Consider the following 17,573-nt stretch of genomic DNA (forward strand, 5'->3'; position numbering starts at 1 on the left):
TGATTGTCTCACATTTCTCAAAATAAAAACTAATATGACAAAATCAAATATAATAAAACAAAAATCCGACATTGTCTTTTGATAAAACGATGTCATTATATTTGGAGTGTTAATTAAAATATGATGATATATCAAAAATGACGTGGTTTTATTGCCGTGTCATATTTTAAATTTTATCATATTAGTTTCAATTTTAACCATCATAGGAAAATTGAGAAAAACGAAATGTTATATTTGAGTTTCAAAGTTATGGAATCAGCCAAAATTAAGCAAAAAATTAGTATGATTTAATAACAGCTACCCGTAAATTTAAATATAAATTGAGTTTTCAAAATTAATAGATTTTTAGCCAAAAATAAATTAGAATTGAAATTGAAACTTCCTATTGCAATAAATAAGCTCTTAGTTATGATTTTATATAATAATCTATTAATATTACATTAATTTATAATAATAGTATTAGTGAAAATAATTTCAAATTATAAAATTTTAATTACTAAAAAGTATTATTTAATACTATTCAACAAAGTGGAGTAGTATTATTATATATAAGTAAATTCACTATCTAATAAATTATTAAATAATTTCATCAGTGGTGGCGTGGAGTGTGGACGGTAGTAGAGTAGTGCAATTAACTTAAATCATTGTTACCAAGTCTACAATTGAAAGCTTAATTGAAAATTCACTGTAGCAAATGAACTAAACTACGTTGTTTTTTGGGCACAGCAGCCCCTACTGTGTTCCCACCACAGCAGGGGATCCACTCCCCTACTGTACTTAAAAGTGGGTATTCATAATGAATTCGGATGCAATTTCTCAACCCCACCCAGTCAAATGAAATAGGCGTATGACATATCTTTTTATAACGCCTTTTATTCTTGTAGTTTTATTTATCCACGATCATCATTCACGCCAGAAGATTTGGCAAAGTAATTTCATTTCTAATTATTAAATTCATATATTAATTTATTTTTTTTATCTAATTATTAAATTTCAGCACTATAAATAGGGTTTGTGCAACACTGAAGACCTTATATATATAGAAAAATTAATCCAAATAATTGGAGCATGCTCTGTTTTTTTTATTAAGTGACCCGATAGTGAACTTGCACATATTAAGAAACTAGAAAATATAAATTTATAACCTTGTTAATCGTCACAATAAATACATGCATATATACAAAGAAAACTCTCAACTCGCAAAGTCATCCGATAAAGTGGACATAGATCATAGATGCAATACTGATCAATGAGTACTTCACGATGTTAGCACGAGATACGTCGTCAAAAATCACATAGATTCATAAATAAATTAGAATATGCTATATTATGCATTGTTCGTTTTTCATTTAGTTGTTTAGAATTTTTAATTAGCTTATTATGTAGGAGTAATAAAGTAATTTAGTGTAATTTTATAATAAACGAAATTTATGTATAAAAAAAAGAATGTGGTTAATAATGTTAAAAATGAAGTTATGGTGTAATGTGGTATACTAATTTGGGTATGAATCATTAGAATTATGGTCTGAACAGAATATGAGGACAATATATGATATGAAAATTTTGTGGTATAGTTTGTGGCTGGTTTGCTGATGGCGCAAAATTATTTATTTAATCTGGCCTATCTAAAATAATGCTAGAGATCAGTCAGGGTTAATTAACTAAAATATGGTAATTTTCTCAACAACCGACCTTAGCTCAGTTGGTAGAGCGGAGGACTGTAGTGTGATATGCTGAAATCCTTAGGTCGCTGGTTCGAATCCGGCAGGTCGGATTATTTTTTTCCATTTCTGTAAAAATCAGTTCTATAATACACCACAAATATTTACTGTGAATATCAAATAGCTCTACGACTGATTATTTTCATTATTTTGTAAGATGATATGTTTCTCACACCTTATATATAGGCCATGTTTGGTAGGGGTGATAATTCATCTAGGGATGGAAATTCATGAACAAAAATGATCTTGTGCTCCATTATTTGTTTTTTTACAACTTCATTTTTTGGTTCCTCAATTACAGATGAAGAAAACAAAAATGACTTGAATATATTTAATTAGAGGAAAGACAAAAAGTATAATAAAAAAGATGATGAAAACCAAAATACTTGAATATAGTATTAGAGGAGAAACAAAAGGTAGAATATAAAATGATGAAGAAAACCAAAATGCTTGAATATATTTAATTACAGGGAAAAACAAAAAGTAGAATAGAAAATGATGAAGAAAACCAAAATGCTTGAATATACTACGTATTAAATTACAGTGAAAAACCAAAAGTAGAAGAGGGAAAGTAAAATTAAAAACACTATTGGCTTCGCCCGGGTTCGAACCGGAGACCTTCAGTGTGTTAGACTGACGTGATAACCAACTACACCACGAAACCTTATTGCTTGAATTCGAAGTTTGTTGTATAATACTTATATGTACAACTTGATTTGCTTCATTATTACTCATGTAGTCATGTTTCATTTGTGTAGACAAAACGTCTCAACCCAATTCATTAATAGAATGTAAGAGAGAATGGAGAGATGATTTAGTTTCGTAGAGACACTCCCTCTCAACAAGTTATCTTGTTGGTGACGATGAAATAGTATTTGAGTCGATCATCATATTAAGTTTGTTTCCCGTATGATCATGAAATCAGAGAGTTAAAATCTTCTTTCTTTTGCTCTAAGAAACGTACTCCTATAATGTTTGTGACATTTATTTCATAATAAAAGATAACATTAAATTTGATGGAAACTAGATACCGATCAATTATGATTGTAATAGTAACAACTGAACAAACAAAATGACACTACAATTTTCTAGTTACACATAAATTTGTTTATTGACTCTCTCGTGGCTCATGAGATTGTATTATTCTCATGTTTAAAAAAAAAAAACATATCATATTCATGTTTAAATAATTATATAGCTAATTAATTTGTTCTTAGATGCGTTAACATGAGGGTGCCAGTTAATTACTGTACATTATTGAATAACGGTTTGAGGTTCGAGAGAATCGTTATTGGAAAATAAGCCAACCCATTGAATATCCGCATAATCACTTAACAATACATTTTTATTACTCCATATATTTAAATTTAACAATTTCTTACATTAGTACTTTAGGGTTGATAGTGATAACGAATGAGGAAACAGAAAAGAAAGAGAATTATTGCATGTATAAATATTACTCCATTTTGGTGGACTATAATTTACCATGGCTGGTCGGTATTTTTATTATTCGAATAATAGATTGGATTTACAGAGTCGTTTACTTGGTAACCATTTTATTGAATTTAATCGAAGATTATAGTCTATGTAACAGTCTCTACGGGCAGGGGGTATGATTACAAATTCTCAGCTCATTTAGGAAATTCTCAAAAAAATACTCAAATGTATAATTTTCGGGTTAAAAATGATCTACAAAAGATTTAGCAATGAGAAATGCAACCTCAAATCATCTTATCCTACAAACCTCATCCTTCTAAACCCCAAATTTTGGTACACGAGAATTCGACCTTGTTGTCGCCAATCTCCCCCCTTGCTTCCGTAGTTGATTCATCAATGCAACACTAGGAATATGCTTGAGCAACGAGAAATGGCTTCAATTCGGTTACCTATTCATCACCAGTCAATTCAAATCTTCAATGATTTATCTAAACAACGAACATTGCTATAACTTTATTGGTAAAGATGGTTGGCATTTGGTTGTGCATCCTAGATCTTGAACGATTGCATTTGGTTGGAATGAGGCCGATTTGTAAAATGGAAGAGTGTTATTTTGAAGTAAAAAACATACTCCCTCCGTCCCAAGGTATTAGACCAACTTTCCTTTTTGGGATGTCCCAACATATTAGACTCATTTCCTTTTTTAGCAAAAAGCATTTATCTTATTTTATTCTCCACCTACTTTTTTCTCTCTTATCTCTCCTACTTTTTCCCTCTCTCATACTTTACTCTCTCCACTTTAACTATTTAAATATCAATTCCTTAAATCATGTGCCCAAAAGAAGTGAGTCTAATACTCCGGGACGGAGGGAGTACCATTTTTTGAATTATCTAAACAATAAGATACTACTTTTTAAGTAAATATGTTTAATTCTACACTTTCTGTATATTGAAATGGAAACATTTTTCTTTTTTAATTATCCCATTAAATAAAACATATGCCTAAATGTAAATACTTTTTCATGTCTCTTATTTTAATGATTGTTCATCGACTCACATGGGTGAAATGTAATTTCATATTTCCGCGAAACGAAAAATTGAGTGAGAAAATAAACGCTAAAACGAAGAACCCAACGCCTTCTCCCATTCCCGCAGTGGAGGAGAGCACAATCGGATTAGACAATCTGTTTCCTGGACGAAGCAATTATCCTATTCGGATTACTGACCCGCACACTACCTCTACTGACCGAACGCTTTTCGCAAACTGCTCGGATCCATTTAGATCCGAATATGGATGCGTTGCAGGAATCGGGTTGGGAGGAGCTCCGGAAAGAAGCTCGGAAGATCGAAGGTGATATCGATGTCAAGCTCTCCTCTTATGCCAAGCTCGGAGCTCGCTTCACTCACGGAGGTACAGCTCTCTCTTCATCCATACCTCATATGCTGCAATTTTGATTAATCAGAAAATATTGTGGTTTTCGCGATTGTTGACAGTAGTGAGAGTATACGGTTGTGTATTCTACTTGCATTTTGGAAATTGAGTCTGTGAATGGATGTATTTTACCTCTCGACCTAAGCTATGGTTGTTGAAATTGAAACGAAGAAAATCTGCGATCTATGTTCTGCTTTTAGATCACCGTTGATATTGAACTGTTTGTGATAATCTTAATTCGACTGTTGGATGCTTGTTGATAGGGGATCTGTTCATTAGCATTCGAACATGAAGTTTCATTAGTTTTTTGGTGTAATTTGGGAATTTGAAATTTTAAAGTGTTTTTGGTTGCTTGAAAGTTTGTGTATGTGGCACATATTTTAACTAAATTAATTGACGGAGATATTATTTAATGTAGGATGGAAGAGGATGATGACCCTCTTCTCTTTGGCTACATGAGAGATTAGGAAGTTAGATTTAACAAAAAATTATACTGTGAGAAGCAATCACTGTGCAGTGTTGACACATTTTCTTAATTGGCCGTGTTAGAGCATATTGTTGTTGATGCATATTGGTGTCTGGTGTGTTTCTTCTTGTATGTTATGCAGGTCAATTTTTTTTCCTTTTTTTGAAGTTAATGGATCTTAGGAATACCTATTTTTGTAAGGTTGTCACCTCGAATATATGCGTAAACCATTTTTTAACTATCATTGTAACCATTGTCAGCTTTAATTAAGGCGAAACCAAATTAACTATCACTATAATCGTGGGCAGCCTCTGAGCCTGTAACTTAAATTACTTGCCCATGTTACTCTATTATGCATTTGGCGAACCTCCTTCTGATATTAAGATGCAGCTTGCTTGATCCCAGTTCCAAACAGAAGTTATGCTAAATAGAACCTGAATTTTCAAAGAACACTTGACATTAGTAATTCTTGGTGTTGGAAGGTATGCTAGAAACCAGTCTTGTCTTACTATCCGCAAGTTTTTCCTGTTGTACATGTAAATACGTTATTGCTTTCATCATTACTATATTGGCCAGACACATGTATTTTCACGGTGTAATATTGAGTAAATCTTGGCACAAATGTCTGTTTCTGAATGGTTGGATATAGTTAGGATTTAGGAAGTAATGGAGCCATGTTTGGTTTTGAATATCTTTTCCCTTTGCGTATACCCAAAAAATTGGTAATATTGCATTTTTCCTCTTTATGAATCCCAAATTGGCTGAAAATCCTTTGGTTCTTATGGTTTAATGGGTTTCCAGGTAATGTGGATGCTGGCTCACCAACTCTTGGATCCAGCAGGTCATGGAAGTCTATGGAAATGGAAATTCAGTCATTGCTAGAAAAGCTACTTGATATAAATGACTCAATGAGTCGATGTGCTGCATCTGCTTCAGCTACTACTTCAGTTACTCAAAAGCTTGCTAGACACAGAGACATACTGCACGAATTTACACAGGTAATATACTGTCGAGGATCTTTTCGCTTACACTCCTCTATGATAGTAACTAGAAAAACAGTAATAATTGACATGGTTTTAGCCTGTCGGAATACTTTGTTGATTTTGCTTCTTCACTTGAGCTTTAACACTTTGTCAGTTTGGTACTACAATCATTTTATGTAGCATTGAAATCCATAATTCTTAAATAAGTATTTGCATCATGAAGCTTCACTTGTACAACTATTGGCCAGAATAGCAGCTCTTTATCTTGTTCAGCTCTTAAATGATGGATATATAAAATTTTAAAGATGATGGATGTTATGTAAATGGGTCAATATTACTAAGGTGCCAGTTATGCTGCTCCACTTATTTAAAATATTTTCCCATTTTGATTCGTTTGTTGCACAATTTCATCCAAGTTCAGCTCTTGATTTTTCTTGCACATGCAATAAACTTCTTTGTGCCTTGTTATTTTTCTTGACTTCCCTTCCTTGATAATTTGCGATGTCACAGATTAGAATCTATTGCATGTTGTATAAGCCAAAGCTTTTTGAAAACTTTGCAGTTTAAACATCTTGACAAGCCTTTGTTTGAACTAGGTGGCTCTGATTCTTTTATTATTTGGGCTAATATATCTGTCTTTTCATAAGTTGTATAGTTTCTAAGCACTAGGGCTCCCCAATGGTGGTAAATCCCCAACATATTATCAATTTGATGAATTTTCCCAACACGCTGAAGTGGCAGAAATGCACTTGAAACGCATGCCTTCATCATCAGCATCTTGGTGTGATACTTTTGTTTCCAGGGAGCCCTATCTTATAAAATACAACTCACTCTAGGGCTAAGATACAATCTAGCTAAAAGAGAGAAAAAAAGCACAAAGTTCCGCAACATAGAAGTTCAGTTGGACAAATGAACATAAAAGTTTTATCTTGTCTTGCTGCAATGTTGCTCCAGTATACTAACTTAAGTGACATCAAATATTTCTGCAGGAATTTAGGCGAATCAAGGGAAATATTAACTCAATGAAGGAACATGCCGATCTTCTTAGTTCTGTTCGAGATGATATCAGTGAATATAAGGTCAGACCATCTGACTTTGAAGTTATTTACAATTTGTTGCTCCCTCTTTGAACTAAAATTGAATTTATGCAGGCCTCTGGGAGTGTTTCTCCAAGAATGCAATTATTAAGGGAGAGAGCTGCTATACATGGAAGCATATCTCATGTAAGACTTAAACTGCTGAGTATTGTATTGTCTTGGTACAAATTGGAGATAAATGTTTCTCTGTAATACAGCAAGCGGGTAGCATCATTGGATTAGGTTGAAATTACTTTAGGGTTTATATCAATTGTCCATATGGAAACTATGTATATGTCTATGAAGTGTAGCTGTAAGCCTGTAATATTTGCACAAACTCCAGCTATAGGTATTCTTGCGGTAGTGATAATGACTAGTCCAATCTTCAAATGTCTGAAATATGCTACTGGAATAGAACTCCTTGACCCTGACAGTTAACAGTTGACACCAAGAAATCAGAAATTCTTACAACAGTCTGTTGATTCAGCTTTTCTTTATTACAAGTAGGTTTTGGTAATTTTTGCCCCAGAGATGAAGTATGTATTGAGCTAACTGTATTGGTTGACTAGGTCACTGTTGGATCATTCTCCTCATCAAAGTAGTTTTAGTTTATTTATTTATTTTTTGTTGATTTTGCTGGTGTTCTTGTCATAGTTTAGCCATGACCTGCGCAGATTCTATACAGCTTGTACAAGATATTCCATCTTAAATCATCTTATTATTTGCCAACTCCCTGCAGATTGATGAAGTTATTAGTCAAGCTCAATCGACCAGGGCAGCCCTGGGCTCGCAAAGATCCCTGTTTGGAGATGTTCAAGGAAAGGTTAAGGTGCTAGGAGACAAATTTCCAGTCATTCGTGGTCTAATAGGTAATTTTCTCGATTGGTACTTGTCTGTATATCGTTTATCGTGAAAACCAATTCTTAATTGTATTGTTATCTGATCCTCACAGGCTCAATCAGGAAAAAACGATCAAGAGACACGATCATCCTATCTCTCGTCATTGCTGCTTGTACGCTTTTTCTTATCATCTACTGGCTCTCAAAGTGAACAATTTTTAATATGTCAAAAATTGAGGGAGAGAGAATAGGACTTCCCCACGGGTTCTCCGTTGCTTGTATATTTAGTAGTATAAAATTTATGGTTTCTTATCCATGATTCAAATGCATGCATTACATTAATGGAGGAAGCACATTTTGATTACTAACACAGCAGATGATGCAGTCTTATTCAATATACAATACGAAATACCTCACATGTTTATTTTGACTTTAAGTATTATAAGTTCCTTTTCCTCAACCTAACATTGTTAGTTCTAGTAAAAACCTTATTGTCTTCACATTGTGTTCTTTCCCTTTCGTCAACTGTTATATAGTTGGACATGACCATATTCATCAAAACTACATTCATAATTTCAATTACCACAAAACCATCTCCTTAGTACTATATCTCATAAAAGACGTTGCTTATGAGTTACAATGTTGACCATGTTGAATTCAATACAATTCAAATCAAGAATGTGAACTATATCAAGTTAGGTTCCCATTCTCTATTCCTCCATTTGTTGCCTCCAAAAACGAATTTATAGTATCTTTTCAGTAATAAGTGTGTAGTTTCATGGACTCTTTCTCCCACTTGATTAGCAAGCCAGTCCAAGTAGTCCAACTATTCAAGAAAGATATAAAGTGATATCAATCTAATATGTAATGTAATTTCTCAAATATTATTTAATGTTGCGAAAATTTACCTCAAACTGGAGTGCATGAGTGTAGTGCTTCGGTATCCCTTTCTCTTTCATGAGTTGGTAGTGTTGCCGCACCTCCGTCTCCATCTCCTCCTCGGATGGAAGCCACGCCTTTCTAGATAAAATATGAGCCACCCACTTTGCTTGGAAGTCTATCATTTGAGTTACAATGGTCTGCGCGTGTTTTTCATGACAATATAGTTCACGTGTCTTTGTAGTTCCAAAAGGTTATTGGAGGGTGGGGGCTCGAGCCCCCACCAAGCAATTTATAAAAAAAACTCGTAAAACTGTATAATCAAAAAGAGATGGGAAGGATCGGACTAACCATATATGGGATTCCAAGAAAAGAAAGATTCGGGCCAAGCTTTGGAGGAAAAATATGTTTGTAAAGGGGGCCAACGCGACCTTCTTCCACAGTTACGATGCCTTGAGTTTTCAAGAATGGGAAACTATACATAAACCTAGCAATTTTTAAAGGAAAAATTAATGTTTGCAAAATAAGAAGATATTTTTATAATTTACTCCAACATCTCTAAATATTAGTAAGATGTCCACATTGAAAATTTTACCCAGTGCAGTGGAGGATGATATCTGCATGAACGATCGCACCATCTTCGAAAACAACTTCTCCATTCTCATGTGCATGATCAATCTGCATTTTAAATCTTGGGATGAGATTCTTTGCTCTACCTTCTATCTAGAGCTAGTGTTATATGTCATAATTCAATGAAAATTTATTTGAGTAACAATTTATTCCAGTACTAGAAAGCATGCTGAAGTTTGTTACTCACTCCGGCCATAAAGAACACACTTATAGACGAATTTTAATAAATATTTTGTAAAAATCTTTTGAGCAACAGAGGTGTCGTATCATGTCAAATTAGTGTGGATTAAAATGTGACTTTTGGTACATATAAGTGATTCTAAAACTAAACTATAAAGATCGAGCGTCTTAAAAAAATAGAAAAATGTGGATCAGTCTTAGCATGTGGATTCATGTGCCTAGAAAATAAGTTCCAAGTTAAATGAAGAGGTAAATATTGATCTTTAGCATTATCAATTTATCATTTACGTTGGTAAACTGTAAGGACGAGATAATTAAAAATTTGTTCAACAATCGAAATATTAAAAAAGTTAAGCGTATATAATTATATAAGTACTCATATATTACCTTTGAATGTTGCCACATATTATCTCTACAATCCAACTTTGTCACTTTAACTTTGGGCGATCTTGAAGAGAGATAAACTTGTTTCGCCACGTCAGCAATTTCAAGTGATATATCCAATGCGCTTGGTCCATCACCAATCACAACCACAACCTATATATTCATAAAACAAATACTACAAAATTAAGTACTACTCCTACGTATCATTTTGAATTAGAATAAAAAAAAAATTAAGAATAAAGAAAATTCCAATTGCTTACCTGATTTTGAAATGGGTCGGGTACCCTATAATTATGACTGTGGATCTGTTGACCTGGCCATTTTTCTCTTCCTATAGCATTATTAAAGTCAAGTTAAATTTTATTTTTTTTCTCAAAAAAAAAGTCAAGTTAAAATTAATTCGAGTAATAATCTCTTTGCTAATTAATTTTAAAAAATGACAAATTGTTACCTGGAAAATCAGCTAGTTTTGGTATAGTATGATGTCCGCTGCAAACCACAACGGCGTCAAACAACTCGTTCGAACTCATTTCCCGATTCCTCGACTCAACGATCCATTCATCGTTCCTCGAGTCGACTCGCTCAACTCGGACGACTTCCGTTTCGAACCGTATCAACTCAGCGAGTCGAAACTCGGCAGCGAACTCGTTGATAAAGCGGAGCACCTCTGGGTGACCCGGAAAGGTTCTCGGATCTCCGTAAGTGGAAAACGGATAGTCCGAGAAGCCCATGAGCTGTCTGGGGAGATTGGTGCGCAGCGATTGGTACAAGCTGCTGTGCACGATCTCCCTGTCCGGGTCGAGACTCAGCGGGTCAGACTCGACCCGCGGGTCGTAGGCCCATGTGCCGCCGAGTCGCTCCGATTTCTCGTAGACTACGACCTGGTGGCCTTCGGTTTTCAGGGCCCGCGCCGCCACCAGCCCCGCCAAGCCGGCGCCGATCACCGCCACGTTTAGTGGTGGCGCGGTGAGGTGATCGGAGGCCGTGGGGGCGGCGGTGAGATCGATAGAACCCATTGAAGAATTTTTGTGATTGGGTAAACTATAGAGGATACGGTTTACTCCTACAAATTTAAGGCATTTACATAATTTGTTTGTTACTCCATGACTTATGATGGAAACGTCATAAAGGATGTGCTAGTATTGCAGTCTGTACATGCCATTCATCTTTATCTAGCAAATGGCGTGAGGAAGTTTAGATGTGTTGAATATATTAATCTTCTGTCTAAGAATATGACTCTTGGTAAGTGCTCTCTCCGTCCACAAAAAAATAGGTTACAATTACCATATTTGGTCATCCACAAAAAATAGATTACAGTCATTTATGGAAAGATTCCCTCTTTCTTTTTCTCCTTCTATATTAGTACTTCCTCCGTTCCATAGTAATGGAGGCAAAACTTTTTGACACGGATATTAAGAAAAAAATGTGTTAGGTGAGTTAAATAAAGAGAGAATAAAGTGGAAAATGTAAAAGGTAGAGAAATGAAGATAGAAAAAAGTAAGAGAGAGAAAAGTAGGTGTGGAAAAATTTGTTGACTTTTACTAAAAAGGGAAATGACTCTATTACTATGGAACGGACGGAAATGGAAAAACGCTCCTATTACTATGGAACGGAGAGTACTTTTTTTCTCCTTCTCTCTTATTCCACATTCCACTAAGCACTACTTTTCTCTTACTTTTTCTCTTTCTCTCTTACTCCCTCCGTTCCATAACAATAGAGTCATTTTGTCATTTTGGTACATTCCATAGTAATAGAGTCATTTCCCTTTTTAGTAAAAGTCAACACATTTTTTCCACACCTACTTTACCCTCTCTTACTTTATTCTTGTTTCACCTCTCTATATTTTTCTGACTCCACTTTACTCTCCATTTACTTAACTTACTTAACACAATTTTTCTTAATCTCCGTGTCGAAAAGAAAGGCCTCCATTACTATGGAATGGAGGGAGTACTTTTTTTCCCTTCTCTCTTATTTTACCAATTCTACATTAAAACTCGTGTCATACACAAAAGTGATCTATTGTTTGTGGACGGAGGGAGTATGAATTTTAAGGTATAATTGATCAAATAAGAGAAAAGTAAAAAAAATGATTAAAGTATTGTTAGTGGAGCAGCATGCGTCTCACCTTATTAAAGATAAAAAAGTTTTCAAATTTTAAAAATACATATTCTTATAAGACAGACTAAAAAGAAAAATTATGATATTTCGAGAGAGTTGTTTGGTATAGTGTTATCTTTTGGGTTGAAATTCAGGGTATTTATAGATGAAAATATAAATTTTGGGATAAAAATAATGAAAAAATAAATTAAAAATGAAAAAAACGGATATATTTTATTGGAAAGTGGGAAAAGAGTATATATCTTTATTTAAATCCGAATTTTCACATTTTTTTAATTGAAAAAGAAAAGAAAATTCCAACGGTGTAGCCGTTTGCCAACTAGAAGCCGCTGCGTCTCCTGCTCGCTGGCAAGGGCGGTGCTCTTCGGCAAGAGCACGCCTGTGCCGATGGCAAGAGCGCAGCGTTGAGCACGTCGCTGGCTGTGCCGATGACACGGCTCCTGCTCGTCTGCAAGAGAACCGTTGCGGATTCTCGAAGGTGTTGCACAATTGAAATGTTCACTCTCCAGTTGTACCTGTGGGAGTGATTTCTTTTCCGCATAAAATTTAAGAAAATAGTAGTACTCATTTATTGAATTAAGTAAAAAGAATAAAGTTTCACATACTCCACCATTGGTTACGCATTCTGGATTAAGCATCATTGTGTAGAAACAAAAAAAGTAGCCCATTTTAAAAATTAATTAGCCCAAACATTATTTCCACCATTGATTAATACGGAATACATGTTTACTTTAAAGTGAAAGCAAATTTAAACTATTGTAACGACCAAAAACATATTTACACGTGTAAGTAGAGTTCCATATTTTATTTGATAATACAAAATACAATAAAGATTCTTGAATTACATAGCATACTTCGTTCGGCCACCACTATAAGTCCAATTTATAGGTGGCCCATATTTCAAGAAATATTAAGAAAAATAAATAGAAAAGTTAGTGGAATAAAAATCTCATTTGCAAATATTAGTTTTAAATAAAATATGAGTTAAATAAGTTAATAGAAGGTGAGACTCTATTGTCATTTATAATAAAAGTGAATCGAAACCCTATTTTCCGAGAGAGGGAGTATTGGTCTACAATATATTTAAAGTGGACCGTCGTGGCCGTACGGGCCTACATAAAATATTAAAATCTGGTCCTCAATAATTCGGCCTACTTCACTCGGGCCTAGAATAGGTCTACTCTGTATCGACAGCACACTAGTATTGGGCTACAAAATGAGTTATTGTATTATTAAAGAGGAAAAAGAAATTTGGACGTCGTACACATATGATCCGGAACATTTCTAAAAATACTCCGTACTCCCAGTACTAAAACTTACAATACCAAAAGATTTTAAAAATAATTATATTATGATGAAAGTCCAGAGTTATACTAACGATTTCGAATAAACTAAAAATTTGTGATTTACTAGAATTAACTAATTTATTACTCCTTCCATACCAATTTAAGGTCCTAATTAATTAGGGCACAAGAAATGTAAAAAAATATGGGTTGAATAAATTAAGTGGAATATGAGTCTCATTTTTATATATTACATTTATATTATAAATGTGATTGAAATAAGTTGGTGGAATGTAGAGCTTATTTACCATTTATGATAAAAGTAAAATATGACTCTTAAGTTGTGACGGACGGAAATGGCAAAATAGGACTCGTAAGTTGGGACGGAGGGAGTGCTTCTTATGTTCTTTAAAAATATAAATTATTTTTATTTTGGTTTGTTCTTTAAAATTAGAATCTTTTTATTTTGAAAAACTTTTTTCTAAAATGAAGTGGAACTAATTCTACACTAATAATACTTTTATTAGTTTTTCTTTCTATATATCTATTTTTTACTTTAATAATTGAACATTCAAATTCATGTCGTTTTGTAAGTTTTTATTTTTATAGGATAGAGGTAGTATTTTATTGTCACTCATGAAAATAGTCATGTTATATAATTTAAATCGTTTACCAGAATTATTTTCTATCTATTTATGATTTGTTTTTCTCTCTATTGAAGCGAGATCATTATACACCAATAATATTTAACAACTTTTTCTCTCTAGCTTTTTTATTTCTAATTCTGCACTAAAATCAGTGTAGTCCAACATCAAGAAACTCTCATACTAGTTATAACTTATGGAAATCAATGTGATGGTGGTTGTGCGCAAATAAGAGAAGTTACATTGCATAATACACAATATAGTACTCCACCGTTTCAACTTAAGTTGAGTCGATCTTAATTAAATTGAGTTATTTTTTTTGGCAAAAGTATAAAATATCTAATCATTAGTATTTTATTATCTTTCTATTTTACTCTCTCTTATCGCTTTTAATTTATTTTATTTTTATTTAATATAATTATTCAATTTCTATGCTCGAAATCACTTAGTTTGGATGGATGGAGGAGTATTATATTGTCATTGTTTTAATAGACCATGATCTGATATTTTAAATTAGTTTGGATGGAAGGAGTATTATATTGTCATACTATCTTTTGGTGTTTTAATATATCTTGATCTGATATTTTAAATGAAAGTGTAGTTCAAAACTCTACTTAATCTTCTATTTGGTGACATATTCTTTTCTTGACTACAACGTGCAGGCATATTTTGTAGCACATTGTTAATTAATTAGAAACTACTGGAGTACGTTGTTAAGACGAAAAGTGAGGTGAATTATTATTCTCTCCGTTTTTTTAAAATAGGGAGCTTTGAAACGGCACGGATTTTAATGCATAATTTAGTAAGTAAGAGAGAGGGGCAGAAAAATTGGTAAAATAAAAGAGGATGAGAGAAAAATTGGTAAAGTAAGAGAGAGCGAGTGAGAAAAAGAGTAATGGAATTAATGTTAGTAGATCATGAAAACCACATTATGTTGTTAATTGTAGTGGTATAAGTGGTAAACAAATTGATGTATCGGAATGTAAAGATTTCTTAAAATAGAAAATTTGAAAGTTGTTATTTTTAAAGAACGGACTAAGATAAAAAAAAATTACTATTTTTAAAAAACGGAAGGAGTATTAAAAAAATTGTAATTCCAATAACACAGAGAACTGCTTTCCAGAATGAGATTTAACGTCACCAACTGACGTAAACAATTATGTCACACAAAAATAATCAAATCTTGCTATCCACAAATAAAAGTCGTATTTTTGATCCGTGTGTAAACACGAGTCTTGATTTATTTTCATTATAAATAATCATAAGTCTTATATACTATTAATATACAGTACACAAATAAAACTTATATATATTATTACCTTTTTTTCCATTCACTTTTCTTAATCTTCCTAAAAATTTGTACCCAAGACCGAGGGAATTACGTCAAAAGTCAGGGAAAATGACCACATACTCCCTCCGTAATAAAAAAAATAGAAACATTTGAAATGACATGAATTTTAATGCATAAAGAATTGGTAAAATAAGAGATGAAAAGAAAAATAAGTAAAGTTAGAGAGAAGAAGAGAAAAAATAGTGAAAATAGAGTTAGCGGATTGTGAAGTCCATGTTTTATAATAGAAAAATTACAAATTTTCTACTTTTAAGGAACGATCTAAAATAAAAAATAGTTGCTTATTTAAAAAGAAAGATATTTGTTTGATCAAGTCGCCAATTCGCTTACTTATTTAACTGACATTAATTACTAACAATATTGGTTGTTTCTAGTTGTTGATAAACTCGTAAAAACCCGCCAAATCATTTTATATACTACTCCCTCCGTCCCACATAATGTTACCCAGTATTCCATTTTAGTCCGTCATACATAATTTTATCCATTTCACTTTTACTATTTTTGATAGTGGACCTCATATTCCACTAACTCATTCCTACCCACATTTTATTATAAAACCAATACTTTAAAAGTAGGACCCATATCCCACCAACTTATGCATTACTACGCGGTACACCCATCTGCAGTGGGGCGGTTGCAACACCGTGACTCGTACTTGCACCCTCTTCCGGTGCCCAGTTCTCTGCAGAATATCCTTCGTCCTCTATTATCATATTGTGCAATATGATACATGCATACATGATGGAGGCGACATCATTTTCGTGCCATTGTCGAACCGGGTACCGTAGAATGGCCCATCGTGATTGGAGGACACCAAAAGCACGCTCAACGTCCTTCCTAGCACTCTCTTGTTTGGCCGCGAAATAAGATTGTTTCGGCCCAACCGGCTTCCGGATCGTCTTGACAAACACGGGCCAACGAGGGTATATCCCATCGGCTAAGTAGTATGCCATGTTGTACTGCGTCCCGTTGGCCATGAATCTGACCGTCGGACCCTCACCCTGACACTCATCATTGAAGAGATGAGACGAATCCAGTACGTTGATGTCGTTGTTCGACCCCGCGACACCAAAATATGCATGCCAGATTTGCAATCGGTAGTCAGCAACAACTTCCAGTATCATTGTTGGGTGTCTCCCTTTGAATCCAGATTTGAACTGCCCCTTCCAAGCAACCGGGCAGTTCCTCCACTCCCAATGCATGCAATCGATGCTGCCCAACATCCCCGAAAAAGTATGCACTCTCCCGTGCATATCTATCAATCTCTGGCACTCATCGGCATTTGGCTTCCGTAGATACTCCGGACCGAAGATGGTCTGGATACAATTACAAAACTGCCTCAACGTCGTTAGGGCAGTTGTTTCACCCAACTGTAGGTATTCGTCGAACATATCAGCGGGCCCGGCATAGGAAAGCTGCCTAATTGCAGCGGTACACTTCTGATATGTCGACAACCCGGGTCGGCCGCTAGCATCACTGCGCAATGTGAAGCACCTGTACCGCTGCGCCAATGTAGTCGCTATATGGATGAATAACCGTTGCGACATTCTGAAGCGGCGACAAAAAATCTCTGCTGGGTAACGGAGGTTATCGCCAAAGTAGTCTTCCATCAACCGTTGGTGTGCCCCGACATGGTCACGCCAGATGGTCCGTCGATGATAGAACGGGCGAACGAATGCCGCCGCCGCCTCCTCCTCTTCTGCTTCCCGTTGCACCTCTTAAACGAATTCATCGAACTCCCTATCCACCAATTGTTGGAACTCATCGTCGGAACTCATTTTTCAAAAGTAGAATTGGTGATAAAATGAAAAGAGTGGAGATTGGAATGGTGTAAAAAATGGGTATATTTATAGAATTAATAAAAAAAAAAAAAAATGGGGAGCCGCGGGTCGTGGCCGCTGCAATAGGGGCACCGCGGCCCGGCCACGATCGTGGCCCGTGGCGCCCCCCGCCCGCCCATCCCCGTCACTATAGGGAGCCACGCTCGCGGCTACTGGCGTGGCCCGGCCGCAGCTCCTCTATAGTGGACACTCTTAGTGGAATGTGAAACCTATTTTTTTATATTAGTTTTATAATAAAATTTGAGTGAATTGAGTTAGTGGGATGTGAGACCAACTTTTTATTTATGGTAAAAGTGAAGTGTGACTCTT

The 17,573-nt window shown here is 34.7% G+C and overlaps 3 protein-coding genes and 2 non-coding genes across 5 annotated transcripts; 2 read left to right on the forward strand and 3 right to left on the reverse strand.

Moving 5' to 3' along the window:
• Positions 1 to 1,687: 1,687 nt before the first annotated feature.
• TRNAY-GUA lies at positions 1,688 to 1,774 on the forward strand. The gene is given in 2 exon segments: positions 1,688 to 1,724; positions 1,739 to 1,774. It is a non-coding gene; the product is annotated as a tRNA-Tyr (tRNA).
• Positions 1,775 to 2,311: 537 nt separating this feature from the next.
• On the reverse strand, positions 2,312 to 2,385 carry TRNAV-AAC. The gene has a single exon. It is a non-coding gene; the product is annotated as a tRNA-Val (tRNA).
• Positions 2,386 to 4,232: 1,847 nt separating this feature from the next.
• Positions 4,233 to 8,318, forward strand: LOC125201559 (Golgi SNAP receptor complex member 1-2-like). The gene is made up of 6 exons (XM_048099724.1): positions 4,233 to 4,569; positions 5,858 to 6,054; positions 7,029 to 7,118; positions 7,191 to 7,262; positions 7,855 to 7,984; positions 8,068 to 8,318. Exons 1-6 carry the CDS (start codon positions 4,449 to 4,451, stop codon positions 8,163 to 8,165), a joined length of 708 nt encoding a protein of 235 aa, XP_047955681.1. The 5' UTR covers positions 4,233 to 4,448; the 3' UTR covers positions 8,166 to 8,318.
• Positions 8,319 to 8,477: 159 nt separating this feature from the next.
• Positions 8,478 to 11,181, reverse strand: LOC125201558 (flavin-containing monooxygenase FMO GS-OX-like 7). Its single transcript, XM_048099723.1, has 7 exons — positions 10,479 to 11,181; positions 10,288 to 10,358; positions 10,031 to 10,180; positions 9,429 to 9,511; positions 9,185 to 9,320; positions 8,863 to 9,033; positions 8,478 to 8,780 (listed from the first exon to the last, which is right to left on the reverse strand). The coding sequence occupies exons 1-7, from the start codon at positions 11,041 to 11,043 to the stop codon at positions 8,640 to 8,642; spliced, it is 1,317 nt and encodes a 438-aa protein (XP_047955680.1). The 5' UTR covers positions 11,044 to 11,181; the 3' UTR covers positions 8,478 to 8,639.
• A 4,835-nt stretch (positions 11,182 to 16,016) lies between these two features.
• Positions 16,017 to 17,033, reverse strand: LOC125199143. The gene has a single exon (XM_048097276.1). It carries the CDS (start codon positions 17,031 to 17,033, stop codon positions 16,017 to 16,019), a length of 1,017 nt encoding a protein of 338 aa, XP_047953233.1.
• Positions 17,034 to 17,573: the final 540 nt, after the last annotated feature.

This window comes from Salvia hispanica, chromosome 1, assembly GCF_023119035.1.
Source record: "Salvia hispanica cultivar TCC Black 2014 chromosome 1, UniMelb_Shisp_WGS_1.0, whole genome shotgun sequence".
Lineage (NCBI taxonomy): Eukaryota > Viridiplantae > Streptophyta > Magnoliopsida > Lamiales > Lamiaceae > Salvia > Salvia hispanica.

Excerpts from the sequence above, each read along its gene's own strand:
- LOC125201559 (XM_048099724.1), top strand. The coding sequence starts at position 4,449 with ATGGATGCGTTGCAGGAATCGGGTTGGGAGGAGCTCCGGAAAGAAGCT. Across the intron at positions 7,119-7,190 it reads ATGATATCAGTGAATATAAG|GCCTCTGGGAGTGTTTCTCC; the intron begins GTCAGACCATCT and ends GAATTTATGCAG. Across the intron at positions 7,985-8,067 it reads AGTCATTCGTGGTCTAATAG|GCTCAATCAGGAAAAAACGA; the intron begins GTAATTTTCTCG and ends TGATCCTCACAG.
- LOC125199143 (XM_048097276.1), bottom strand. The coding sequence starts at position 17,033 with ATGGAAGACTACTTTGGCGATAACCTCCGTTACCCAGCAGAGATTTTT.
- LOC125201558 (XM_048099723.1), bottom strand. The coding sequence starts at position 11,043 with ATGGGTTCTATCGATCTCACCGCCGCCCCCACGGCCTCCGATCACCTC. Across the intron at positions 10,359-10,478 it reads AAAACTAGCTGATTTTCCAG|GAAGAGAAAAATGGCCAGGT; the intron begins GTAACAATTTGT and ends ATAATGCTATAG. Across the intron at positions 8,781-8,862 it reads CTCATGCACTCCAGTTTGAG|TTGGACTACTTGGACTGGCT; the intron begins GTAAATTTTCGC and ends TTTCTTGAATAG.